Genomic DNA, 13,386 nt, shown 5'->3' on the forward strand with positions numbered 1-13,386 from the left:
CTGGTCCCCCCTCGCCAATCTTTCATGATAAACACCCGTCTAGCTGAAACCACTGTCAAAAATTTTCCCCCCACTCCCTATCTGTGCCAAAATCAAAATGTAGATTCCATGAACAAAGCTTCTTTCTTAGAAGTGCACGCCTGTGGAACTCTGTTTCGGTTGCCTGTTTCCCACCTGACTACAACCTGGATATCTTCAAGTTCAATGTGAACAAATTCCTGATGAACCGCCTCCTTGAGTAAGACACTTTATCAAATCTCCAACACTAACGTACTGTACACACAATAACCCTTATCCCTGAATATCTTCCGGGCGTTGATAAGTGGTGACTACCTTGTAAACAAGATAACATCTGAAACACTTTATAACCTCAATTTATTTGTGCTAATATTATTGCATTCATCTAAGTCTCAACGTGTGTCTCCTTTCATAGACATTTTAGCAATGGTTCTTGAATTCAATCTAATTTCTTAGAAAATTTCAGAAGGAAAGTTAAACTAATAAAGTTTTTTCTCAAAATAACAAATGACTACCATTGTTATCATTTTTTTTTTTAATATTAAGTTAAGAATTAAAAAAAAAAATTTTTTGTGTGTTAAAATGAAAAATAAGCACCAATTTGCAAAATAATAGAAAAAATTAAATGTTTGTATAATTTGTTATTAAAATGAGCTAACTTGCTGGTACTTGCATATTGGTTTTGAAAAGGACATTTTATCAATTAACTATTAATTGTAATTTTAATAAAACCACAATTAATAGTTAATTAATAAAATGTCCTTAATTTAAATGTTAAATTTTTAACATAAACAAACAACAACAACAAAAAAAGTTAAATTTTGAAAGAAAAACCCCCCTGCCATATTTAAAAAAATTTTTTTTTTTTTAAATAAGCAAATTTATGCTAATTAAGGAAGAATTTGCATGCATGGGATAACAGGTGAACCCCCCCCCCCCCCAAAAAAAAGTAATATTCATTTGAAACATATTTGTTTCTGATTGTTGATAAAAATGTAAAAAGCAATTTTTGACTGACTTACCTACTGCGTTGGAAGATGTATTTTGTTCATTTTCTGTTTCTTCATGTAACTTTTTCGAAGATTGCTTTTTCTTTTTTGCTGCACACAAGAAATGTTGAGATTAAGATTAGAAATCAACTTGATACATAAAAAGTATTTTAAGAAACGCTGAACTCAAACAAGATTAGTAGAAAAGTTGGAAAAAAATAAACGTTTTTGGACATGTGGTTAGCATACACTTTTCACAAAACAAAAAAGTATAAAACTATGAACTAAAGTTTATACTATTTTAACTTTCATACAACATTATACATAACAGGGGTCAAAAAAAAAAAAAAAAAAAAAAAGTCTAAAATCTAATAAGTTTCACACAATCAGCCAAGCTCAAACCCCTGTCCCATCACGGCAATGTTGCATCCCTGTACCTGTTTTACAAGTACTTTAATGGCATGTGCTCTGGTGAACTCATAGCACTTGTACCCTCTAAATGTAAATATCTCCAGCTAAGACAACAAGCAGCAAAATTCCACCCCTTCCCTGTAGAGGTCTTGGACTGCTAAATTTTGGAATTCTCCCCCGTTTTCCTGTTTCCCTGATGTTACTAACCTGCAGGAGTTTAAATGTAATGTGAACAAACACTATCCGATGTTAGACATGATCCCAAATAGTAACGTCTTGTGTTCCAAGTGGCAACATGCCTTGTTTGGGATAAATATACATACATGTATACATAAAAGATAGTTAATACTAATTTCGATAACATAAAGAAGATCCTATCATAATAGCACTGGTAAATGGCTCCATATGTTGCGTTTCATCGGATGATTTCCAAACAGTTTTTCCGTACCTAATTTTATAAAACAACTCACATATTCAAACATAAATAAAAATGTTCACATAAGTAAGCATGGAAACACAAGAATCGAAACAACATAAGCGAGCAGGGAAATTATCAAGCGTATATAGATAGGGAAGCTTCACTTCAATAAATCAAGAATGGTAGACTTCCATTTAATGATGAAAGAATTATTATAGCCAAACAAGACAAAGGCTTACTCACAAATGGATTTAAAGAAATGGCTGGCCTACAAACAAATGGCCAGCACAAATTTTGTTACTGAGCAAATGAGAGCCTGAGCCATTTTTTTTTTAACGTGGAGGTCACCACTTATCAAGGCCCAGAAGCCACTTGGGGATAAGGGTTATTGCGTGTACAGTAATCAATGGGATAGTATCGTAGTAATCGTTAGTATTGAGATTTGATAGAATGTCTTACTTAAGGGGGCGGTTCGTCAGGAGTTTGTTTATGTTGGACTTGAAGACATCCAAGTTGTAGTCAGGTGGGAAACAGGCAAACGGAACAGAGTTCCACAGTCGTGCACTTCTAAGAAAGAAGCTTTGTTCATAGAATCTACGTTTTGATTTAGGCACAGATAAAGAGTGGGGAAAATTACTGACAGAGGTTTCAGCTAGACGGGTGTTTTTCGTGAAAGATTGGCGAGGGGGGGCCAGAGATTGGAGCTCAGACGAGCACTTGCCATGGAAAAACGATAAAACAACGATAGGCTCGCAACGTCTCTTCTGTGGGAGAGAGGTTGTAGGGAAGAGAAAAGGGCATCACCCACTACGCCAACGAAGTCTATTTTGTACTCTGTCAAGGCAGAATAGGCTGTTTTTAGCAGCTCCAGCCCAGATGTGGCAACAGTACTCCTCTAATGCCTGGACACCAAATTCTATTAGCAGATAGCCTTTACACTGTCCAACACAACAAAGTATGTAAATACTTCTATTGAAAGATCTGCAGAGAGATACGTGACAGATTGTCGAACATGTGAGAGCATGAACCATCACTGATAACATCGAATGGAAAAGTTAATGTTCTATGACAAAGGCGGACAGATAAGTAAAAGATAATGCCATCAAGCCAGACATTGTTATCTGGAACAAACCTGATAGGAGTACATTCATTATTGATGTTACCGTTCCAAATGATTGTGGCTTTAAAAGAGCCGAACAGGAAAACATAACAAAATATAAGGACTTCAACAATGATTCAACAAGCTGTGCATGCGTGATCCCCCTCTTGTGCTGCATGTGAGATGACACCACAAAAAATAGTGAAGGAATGATGAATGTGAGAAGTGTAAAGGGCCAACCTTGCCTTCACGTTTTTGCCAAGTTTCAGAAAAATCTAATGGATGGAGCAAAAGTTATGGGGTAAAAGGTGTCATTTTTGTGCAATTTTTGGGAATTTGTGACCCCTTTTGAGCACCTGGAAATGCTGAACCCAGTGAAAATGGACAAACGGTGCAGTTTCACACCTTAAGACATGTATATTTGAATTCAGCACCATGGAAAACTACTATATAGATATATATATCAAGTTCTTGAGTAATATGAAAAAAGAGCTCCAAAAATGCATGTTTTCTTAGCCCTAAAAGTCCATGAGGGATGTGAACCAGGATTTTGCTAGGGTCACCCATACTGAATTTATATTAAGAACAATGGCCTCCACATTTTGGCCAAGTTTCAGGAAAATCTAATGGATGGATCAAATGCTATGGGTCAAAAAGTGTCATTTTTGGCCATTTTTGACCTCTTTTGAGCCCCTGGGGATGCTGAATCCCAGTGTAAATGGATAACGGTGCAGTTTCAGGCCTTAACACATGTATATTTGAGTTGACCACCGTGAAAAACCACTATATAGTCAGACACATCAAGTTTTTGTTGAGAAATAAAAAAGAACCACAAAAAGAGGGTTCCCCGGGGACGCAAACCAGAATTTTGCCAGGGTCATCCATACTGGATTTATATTAAGAACAATGGGCTCCACATTTTGGCCAATTTTAAAAAAATCTAATGGATGGATCAAAAGTTATGGGGTAAAATGTGTCATTTTTTGCCATTTTGGGTCATTTTTTACCTCTTTTGAGCCACTGGGACCACAACGGGAATTTTTGCAAAAAAAAAAAAAAAAAATTTTTTATTGTGCACATCTATTTAATGAAATTTGTGTAAAAATTTCAGGAAAAACTAATGGACGGTTATCTGGCAATAGTCCGGACTAACGGACGCCACTGAAAAATCAGGGGGCCAAAAATGGGATAGTCTCTGAAAGAAATAAATATGATACTGGTTGTGGTAGGAGCAACCGGTCTAACAATAAAAAAAAGATCATAAGAAATACTGAGACACAATTCCTGGAAGATCAAGCTGTAACAAATACAGATGACAGCCATAAAAGAAACAATGTCTACCTTTAAAAGATCCCTTAGATATGAATTTAAATCATAAGGAAACCGAGCTCCAGTCTCGTCAAACTAACTAAATTTATATATATATATATATATATATATATAAAGTAACTTATATTGAAACCAACAAGAAATAAGAGAAAAGAACAATAAAAAAAAAGTGAGAGTATGAGAGAATCAAAAGTTGAAATGATCACAGCTAAATAGGGAGAGGGAGATGAAACTCCTAAGACAGAAACGGAAAAACAAGTACAAAACATTAAAAAAGAAGATAAAGAAAAAAAAAACAATCACAATCCCATAATTTTAGTCAGCTTTGGAAACGAACATATAAATAACATATATAATAGCTTGGTGCAAAAATAATGTCGTTTTTTTAAATAAAATTGAACGAAAAAAAAAAAACGACATTATTTTTGCACCAACCTAATAATACCATTTGAAAAAATGCAGAAAGAATCAATATTTTTTTGATAATCCTACTAGAAAGATAAAAAATATTAACACCGCATTTATATTTCATTTATCAATCCATTCTACTGGTCGCTTTATATTCAACTAGCAGGGTTACCAGGGGCCATAAAAACAAAATAAAAATGGTTGGAAAGTAGCGCAACATCTTTATATTTAGACTTCTATCTCTCTACTTCTTTCAATATGTCTTTTTATCTTCCTCTCTTTTCCCGTTTTACCACATCCCTCTCCTCCAAATCCTCTCTTACCTCCACCTAGCCCATTCCTCTTTATTGAAAATAAGTCATTCTTCATCTCTTCTTTATATAAAAGATGACATTGGAGATGGCTGACCAACTGATTAAACCTGTAGCAGTCGATCTCTAAAGAATGCATAATTTTCATTAAAAAAATTTTTTTTTTTATAGATATTACTCATCCAGGATAACACCAATCAAAAATATTCAAACTTTGTTGATGTTTGTTTTGTAGTTTTTGACTTATACACATATACACACAGGAAAATAATGATTTACAAACAACATGGTCCATTAAAGAAATCAACATTATACCAGTTATGATAGGAGAAACTGGCCTAATAAAAAAAAAATCCCAAGAAATATTTGAAAACAAGCAGGCACAAAATACAGATAGCAGCCATAAAGGAAACAGCGTCTATTCTTAAAAGAGCCCTTGGATATAAATACAAATCATAATGAAATCAAGCGTTAAAACTAACCAAAGTAAAATAATAACAATAAAAAAAAACTGCCCTTTTTTTGTATAATAGATTGGTCTATTGTTTTGTATTATTGCTCCTATTTTTACTGATACTTAGTTGTACTGTTTGGTACAGTATATCTTACATGACTAATATTGGGAGATAGCGGGTAACAAAGTCCGAAGTAAAGGGACATATCTTATTCAGTGTTATTAAATTTCTCTCACAACTAATAGATAATGCCTCACAGTTCTGAGCAAATAACAAAAGCAGCATCAACAGACAGCAACAGAAGCAGAAAACACAATTCTAAAAAGAAAAACAACAGTGTAGAAGATATCCTTTAAATGTTGCTCTTTTAAAGGAAGAGATAACTAAACTCTCTAAAATCCAACCTCTCCTAACAGTGATGGTGGTGGAGGGTTTAACGGATAGTGTCAAAACTATGCTGTCAGGAACTTAAGTTCTTGGAATAGCCACTAGTCTGATATCCAGCAATAGTATGGCTGTAACCTGGTTAATTAAGGCCCTGGAAAAAAAAAAAAAATCCAGGTGATGTCTAATTCAGCAATCGGTGGCTTCAAAGCATACTGCCCCCACATTTGTTGATACTGTGCGGCAAGGAGAGTAGAAAGTGGACCATAGGTTTACTTTTGGCAGCCGTGCACTCTTGCTTCCCTTATTTTGTCCATCAGTTCTCATATTTCATGAGTAATATTTCTGACAAAAGAGGAAAAATTGCTTTTTTTTTTGAAGGTTAGAATCTATCCATCTAGCACTTATTGTTGGCTAGTTTTTGACCTTGAAATACTTTTTTCTTTTATTTTAGCTTCTTACATCAAGTGGTTTCATGCCTTGTTTGGAGAAATTTCCATTAAAAAAACAAGGTTATATTGCTGCTGGTGACTGCTAATAAATTTACTATCTCCAAGATACTCCATACATTCTTCCACGTTCCTCTTGCATGATTAAAAATAAATGTTGATAGAGTTTTTTTTTTTTACATGGTAGTCACCACTTATCAAGGCCAGGAGACCACTCAAGGATAAGGGTTATTGCATGTACAGTAATCAATGGGATAATATCGTAGTAATCATTAATAATGGAGATTTGATAAAGTGTCTTACTTAAGGGGGCAGTTTATTAGGAACTTGTTTATGTTGGACTTGAAGACATCCAAGTTGTAGTCAGGTGGGAAATAGGCAAATGGCAGAGAGTTCCACAGGCGTGCACTTCTAAGACAGAAGCTTTGTTCATGGAATCTATGTTTTAATTTAGGCACAGATAAAGAGTGAGGAAAATTATTGACAGTGGTTTCAGCTAGACGGGTATTTTTTGTGAAAGATTGGCGAGTTGGGAACCAGAGATTGGAGCTCAGATGAGCACGTGCCATGGAAGTAACGATAAAACAAAGACAGGCTCGCAATGTTTCTTCTGTAGGAGAGAGGTTGCAGGGAAGAGAAAAGGGCATCCCCCACTCAGCTACGAAGTCTATTTTGTACTCTATCAAGGAAGGATAGGCTGGTTTTAGCAGCTCCTGCTCAGATGTGGCAGCAGTACTCCATCCTTGGACGTACTTGGCTTTTATATAGATAGAGAATTGCATCAGCAGTGAGATATCTTCTTGAGCGGTAGAAGGATCCCACCATCTTTCCAGCGACCTTGGCAATGGATTTGATGTACGTGTTCCATTTCAGATCAGGAGTAAAGGTCAAGCCCAGAAGCTTGTTAAAACATGGAACCTCCCCAAGACGAGAGCCATCCATTTCAATTGATGCTAGATGGGGATCAGAGTTAATAGAATTTACATTTTTGCTCTATAGATTTAAAGAACCTGTGAAAATGGTAGAATCAGAAATTGCTATAACAAGATATGACTACTAATATATAGAAGTTTACGAGAAACTTGAATTTAAATATAGCAATGGCCAACGACTCTTTATCTGAGAGTCCATCTTTCAAACTCCTTGGCCTAACGTTCACAGGAAACATGAGTTGGAACAATTACATTGAAGGCATTGTCAGGGCCGCTGCAAGAAAGGTAGGCTCTCTCTACCGTGCTAGAAAACTACTAACACCCGAAAGTATCCTGTACCTCTATAAGGCCACCATTCGCCCATGTATGGAGTATTGCTGCCACATCTGGGCTGGTGCATCTGCTACTAGTCTCTCGCTCCTTGACAAGGTTCAAAAGAGAGTCGCAAACCTGATAGGCCCTGAACTGGCATCTAAGCTTCAGCCTCTGTCCCATCGACGAAATGTTGCATCCCTCTGCCTTTTCTACAAGTATTTTAGTGGTGAATGCTCTGACGAACTGGAATCACTTGTGCCCCCACGACGCGAGCACCCCCGACAAACCCGACAGGCTACTAGATCCCACCCCCACACTGTAGAGATCCCTAGATGTAAAAGATCTTTTTACTCCAATAGTTTCTTCCCCAGAACCGCAAGACTCTGGAATTCCATTCCAGGTCCCTGCTTCCCCAACAGTACTGACGTGCAGAAGTTCAAGTGTAACGTGAACCGACACCTTGCTGCCCAAATCCCTACATTGTACCCCAGTAGTTGTTTCCCCTGATAGTAGCCCCCTACACCAAAGTGGCAATTTGCCTTGTTTGGGGTGAAAATGTAATAAAAAAAAAAAAAAATAAATAAATAAATTGTTTGAAAGTACAAAATTTGAAAATAACACCGAAATCCATCAACATTTTTTCTTTTTCAATTTTCTTCCAAGAAATTCCTTTTGTTGGAACTCATCAGCAGAAAAAAAAAATGTCAAATTAATATTTATTTTTAATTTTCTTCCAAAAATATTTAATAATTGATAAACTGTATGAAATTAATATTAAAATAATGTTTCTTTTAAATGTTATTAATTAACTTAGTTATCTGAAAAAAAAAAAAATCAAATTAATAAAAGACAAAGTTATAATGTTATAACCATTACTTTTTATAATGTTCTCCTGCTGTTTCCTTTAGCTTTGAAATTTAGGTATGTTCTTCCTAATTTCCACTTATAACCCCTCTCTCCTGAGTAATTACTATTAACAAGCATTCATTTTATGAAAATCAGACTTGCACAGCTTTTGATGGCCCAATTAACCTATCATTGGTTCTTATCTAGAATTTCCCCATATTAAAAAACAAAAATAAAGAAAACTCTGTATGATACTCATACCTGTGATGATACAAAAATATAATATTCCAAAAGTCATGTAAATTGATCCAATAATTTTATTAAAAAAAAAAAAAAAGGCAAATTTTAATAGTAATCACGGGTCAACTATCCTGCCTGCTATATTAAATACAATCTCTAGCAACAAAGGGAAATAATTCAACAATAGTTAAAACATGCAAAATTTATGTTGTAATGCCTACAAATTCCTATTAATTGCTTAAAAATTATTTTATCTATAAAAATAAAATTACTTGATCCATTTATGTGATATTTGGAATATGATATTTTTTTTATTTCATCACGGATAAATACATCATACAAATTTTTCTTTCTTTTTATTTTTCTTAATTTGAGGTAATTCGGGACAAGGACCTACCATTTTTATCCATTTACTTTAAACATTAGACAGTATCATAATACTAAATCGGTGGTCATAGTAGGGATATAGACATCTGCATGAACGAATGCAAAAGTTCTTTTGTTTTCTTGGTACTTGTGCATTTAATGAACCAGGCGTAACTCAGCATTTGCTCGGTTTTGTCCGACGCATGACGTCAACAGCCAGATATAACCGAGTGTTGCCGATTAAGCAGAGAATTTCGCTATCAATTGGAAGAGTGTCACAACTCAAGAAACGCTTATTTGAAGAGAGTTAAAAAAAATTTTGTTTTAAAAAGATAACTGACGAAATAATAATGAATATTACAAACCTTGCTGACCAGCTCCAGACCCCAGAGGCTGCACTAAACTTTTGCCAGCAACGGAAATTGTTGGCAGAAGAGAAAAGGTGTTTACATTTTGGCCAGGATTGTGTACTTGCAAAGAGAACAAGCCTTTCCGACGGTTACGGTTGGAGGTGTAGAAGTGTAACATGTCGTCGATGGACCTCCATTAGGATTGGGACCTTCTCAAAATCCTGACTAACCATCGCATGTATAATAAAAATAATATACTTATGGGCGTTCGAGATGGTATCTACAAAAAATCTCCATCGCGAATTTGGGTTACGTTCTCACCACACAATTGTGGATTGGAAAATTTTCCTGCGTGATATATGCAGGGAATATTTTCTTAGGAATCCCCAGCAGATTGGAGGCCCAGGCCCTATAGTAGAAATCGACAAGTCCGTTTTTAACCGCAGAAAACACAACGTTGGTCTGGGACTTCGGTGGATACGATCCCCGCTGTAAAGGAGGGTTTCTTGGTCACTGTACCAAATAGGAACGCCGAACCCCTCTTTCCACTAATGAATAAAAAAAAAAATCCTTGTTTCTGGCAAAAAAAAAAATGTACAAATAATCCTTGTTCCTGCACCCCCCCCCATGCTTTTTATTGCCCTTTTTTAGGCTTTTTCCATTTGACATAAAAAAAAAATATTAACTTTTCCGTGTTTAAGACATAGACAATGTTTTTTAACGTTAAAAATGGAAAAACCAAAAAATAGTTCAGACAAAAAAAAAGTTTCCTATTATTTAACAAAAAAAACTTGTTTTATATGTATTTATTTTGAAAACAGAAAACAATTTCAAACATTAAAACATAAATGAACGGTAGGTTTTTGCTTTTTACTTATTTAATTTTTTTATGTTTCTACATTTTACAATTTCATTGTACAGTTATTTTGTTGTAGCGTTGTTTTTATTTTATCGCCAATGCTCGGTTATATCTGGCTGTTGACGTCATGCACCGGACAAAGCCGAGCAAATGCTGAGTTACGTCTGGTTCATTAAATGCACAAGTACCGTTTTCTTATATTTATTACTCCTATATTATCATCAAAACTGATTACTGCCTTTTTTCTAAATAAGCAATACTACATAAAATTTTGAAATATTCTATATATAGTACCAATGAATGATCCAAAGACGATTATTTGTATAACTAATCAGCATAACTATCTGCTCAATTCCATATAGACTCCCAACTATTCAATTAACAACCTAATTAAGAATATAACTTAACCTCCATTTCACTAGTCTTTTTTAATCAATTGACTTACTTATTTATTTTCTATTCATATAAATTATTTTCCTTTACATTGCATGTCTTTATTTATTTCATTATTTATTGTTTTATTTAGTTACTTGTTTATTCATTTATTTATTACTCATCCATTGATTTATTTAATTATTTTAGATATTTTATGTATTTACTTATTTATTCATCTATTTACTTATTTAGCTCCTACCTATATATTTTATATACCTTTTATACATTGTTTTTTATATGTATCTTAATCTATTACTATAGCCATACCTTCCTTTCGTTAATTTTATATGCTGGCCTTTAATTAGAAGTAGGACGTTTCTTAATACTTACTGTATTTCTTCTGATAAGCCGCATCTTTAACATGATCTTAATTTCATCCCAATGCCGTTACCACCCTCCACACCATCTGCTGACTGATTTTCAATTTACTTCTGACCTGCATTCAATTGTCACCTTCTCTATTTCTATCCGTCTCTGAGACCGGAAATATAGTTTATATTCCAAATTTTTATTTTCATATAAAACGCCTGATCATACCCAACCCCGCCCAGCCTCTTTCTTTCTCTCTTAATAACTTACTCCTCTCCCAATTTTTCCCCTCCTCTTTCTCCACCTGTCTCAGGTTTTGTGATTTAACCCTCTCCCTCTTTCTACTTTTGTTGCCTGTCTTGATTTTTTTTTTGTTGTTGTCTGTCTTGATTTTTTTTTTGTGAATTTACAGTTAGCTTATACTGATTATAATTTGACTTTGTACTTTTTATATCTACTTCCTGATAGTATTTCTCCAGTCTGCCAAGTCTAAAGAAACTATCAGATCGTTAATTCAATTCTGGTAGTGTAAACATGTAACTAAGCAGACCAAAAAAACATTGATAAAAACATTTTGCTCTACAGTAGTATTGAGCACTTTTTTCAGGTTTTTTACCGTTTACTCCATAATATATATATATATATATATATATATATATATATATATATATATATATATATATATACACACACACACACCTTTGTACACATCCCTAAGTATGGGACAATAATGCACATATAAAGGGAGAAAACTCTTAGGCTCTACTGGAGCTAACTCATACCAATAAAATTATCGCTAAAAAATAACAAAAGATATACACATGCATTAGATAAATAAATAGTGAATGATGGAAAGAGAAAAAGGAATAAAGAGAAAAACATTAATAAGGTATTGAATGTTATTAAATATGTTGGCAATGTCATTGATAGTGTAATATTAAACTGGACTAGTGTTCAGCAAAGCTGGATAAGCATACAAGATTATAAATTATTAATGTCTTTCATAACTAAAAAAAAAGTATGATTTTCATAAATACTTGTAGGAATTGTACAAAATTAACCTATTTTCATTATCTAATACAAGTTTAGGCCACACAGATCAGAGGAATAGATACATTTAGCAGAGTACCTCTTGATTGTGATAAAATATTTTGAGAAATTGTGCTTGGACTCTTTTGTTGTAAAGGAATTTGAGTTTCAGCACCTGCAAAAGTAATGAACAGTGTTTATTTAAATGGAAAAATCAAATGACAAAATTTAATTATGAGTTAATTTTTAAAACTCTTGGATAATACTTGCAGTTTTACAAATTATTTTTTAATTAAACTAATTCTTGAATAATATCTATAATTGTTTTTAATTAAACCCTTAAAACTCAGGGATAATTCTAACAGTTGGTTAATTAAGTCATTAAAACTCTGGATAGTATCAGTAGCTTTTTAAAAAATTTTTTTTTTTTTTTTAAATCAAACCATTAAAACAGGTATAATTTTTGTTCATTTTATTAAATCATTAAAAGTCTGAGATAATTCAGTTGATTGTTTAATTAAACAATTAAAATGCTGGGTAGTACCTATAGTAGTTTTAATTAAACTAGTAAAATTTTTGTAATTTTAAAAACCATGAAAAAATTTTTCAGGATTAAACCCAAGATTTTATGTCTTTAATTTTCTTCTTTTTTTTTTCATTAATTTAATGATTTAATTTCCCATACTTGTATATTTAAATTAATCTTCTGCAAGAAAAAAAAAAAGAAAAAGATATTCATGCTAATAAGTTTGTCACTTGCTGCATTTAAAAATCCAATTACATTTAATTGAAAATAAGTCAGAAATTCAGTTCATTTTAGAATTGGTTACTCAGCATTAACCAATGAAATCGTTCTGTCCTGTACACACACTTCTATTTATTGAAACACAATTTTCACAAGAGTTATCTTTCTTTCTATCTGCCTGCTATTACCTCATTACTACTGGTGATAAGTTATAAATTGTGGTTACTGGCAGACAACTGCTAACACATTTTTTATATCACCATATTTATTGTCTTGATAAACAAAAACAAACCAAAACAAAACAATAAATTAAACAAAAACAAACAAATATAAAATCGTTATTATAAACAGAAGATAATAAATATTATTTATTTATTAAAAATAGATTTATAGTTTTTTTTTGTTTCTTATTTAGAAATCGACTTAATTAAAAAAAATAATACGGAAAATTTTTTATGATGTACATACTAGTCACAGAATGAAGATGTCATATTCCAAAAAAATCACAAATTGATCAAGTATTTTTTTAACTAAGAAAATCAAAATTTATGATTTTTAGCGATTTAATTATTTTAAATAAAAACAAAATTTTGGTAATCGAATTGAGTTGTTAATCTTGAATTTTAACACATTCTAAAACAACGGCGGCTCTTGGTTCCTATCTTGCTTGTCATAAAATTTGATTTTCT

The 13,386-nt window shown here is 33.1% G+C and overlaps 1 protein-coding gene across 19 annotated transcripts in view; it reads right to left on the reverse strand.

The window, feature by feature from the left end:
• LOC145255706 (uncharacterized) overlaps positions 1-13,386 on the reverse strand; it is a 150,459-nt gene that overhangs the window by 14,035 nt on the left and 123,038 nt on the right. For 10 of the 19 annotated variants that reach the window (XM_080114437.1, XM_080114380.1, XM_080114363.1 and 7 more), the window contains 2 exons: positions 12,053-12,127; positions 1,041-1,118 (listed from right to left, as the gene is read on the reverse strand). In XM_080114437.1, the coding sequence (XP_079970563.1) occupies positions 1,041-1,118; positions 12,053-12,127 (153 nt within the window). The remainder of the gene's footprint in view (positions 1-1,040; positions 1,119-12,052; positions 12,128-13,386) is intronic. The other 9 variants (XM_080114445.1, XM_080114430.1, XM_080114398.1 and 6 more) reach the window with 1 other exon arrangement.

The sequence above is a fragment of the Euprymna scolopes genome, chromosome 3 (genome assembly GCF_053919585.1).
Source record: "Euprymna scolopes isolate OS-2025 chromosome 3, ASM5391958v1, whole genome shotgun sequence".
Taxonomy (NCBI): Eukaryota; Metazoa; Mollusca; class Cephalopoda; order Sepiida; family Sepiolidae; genus Euprymna; species Euprymna scolopes.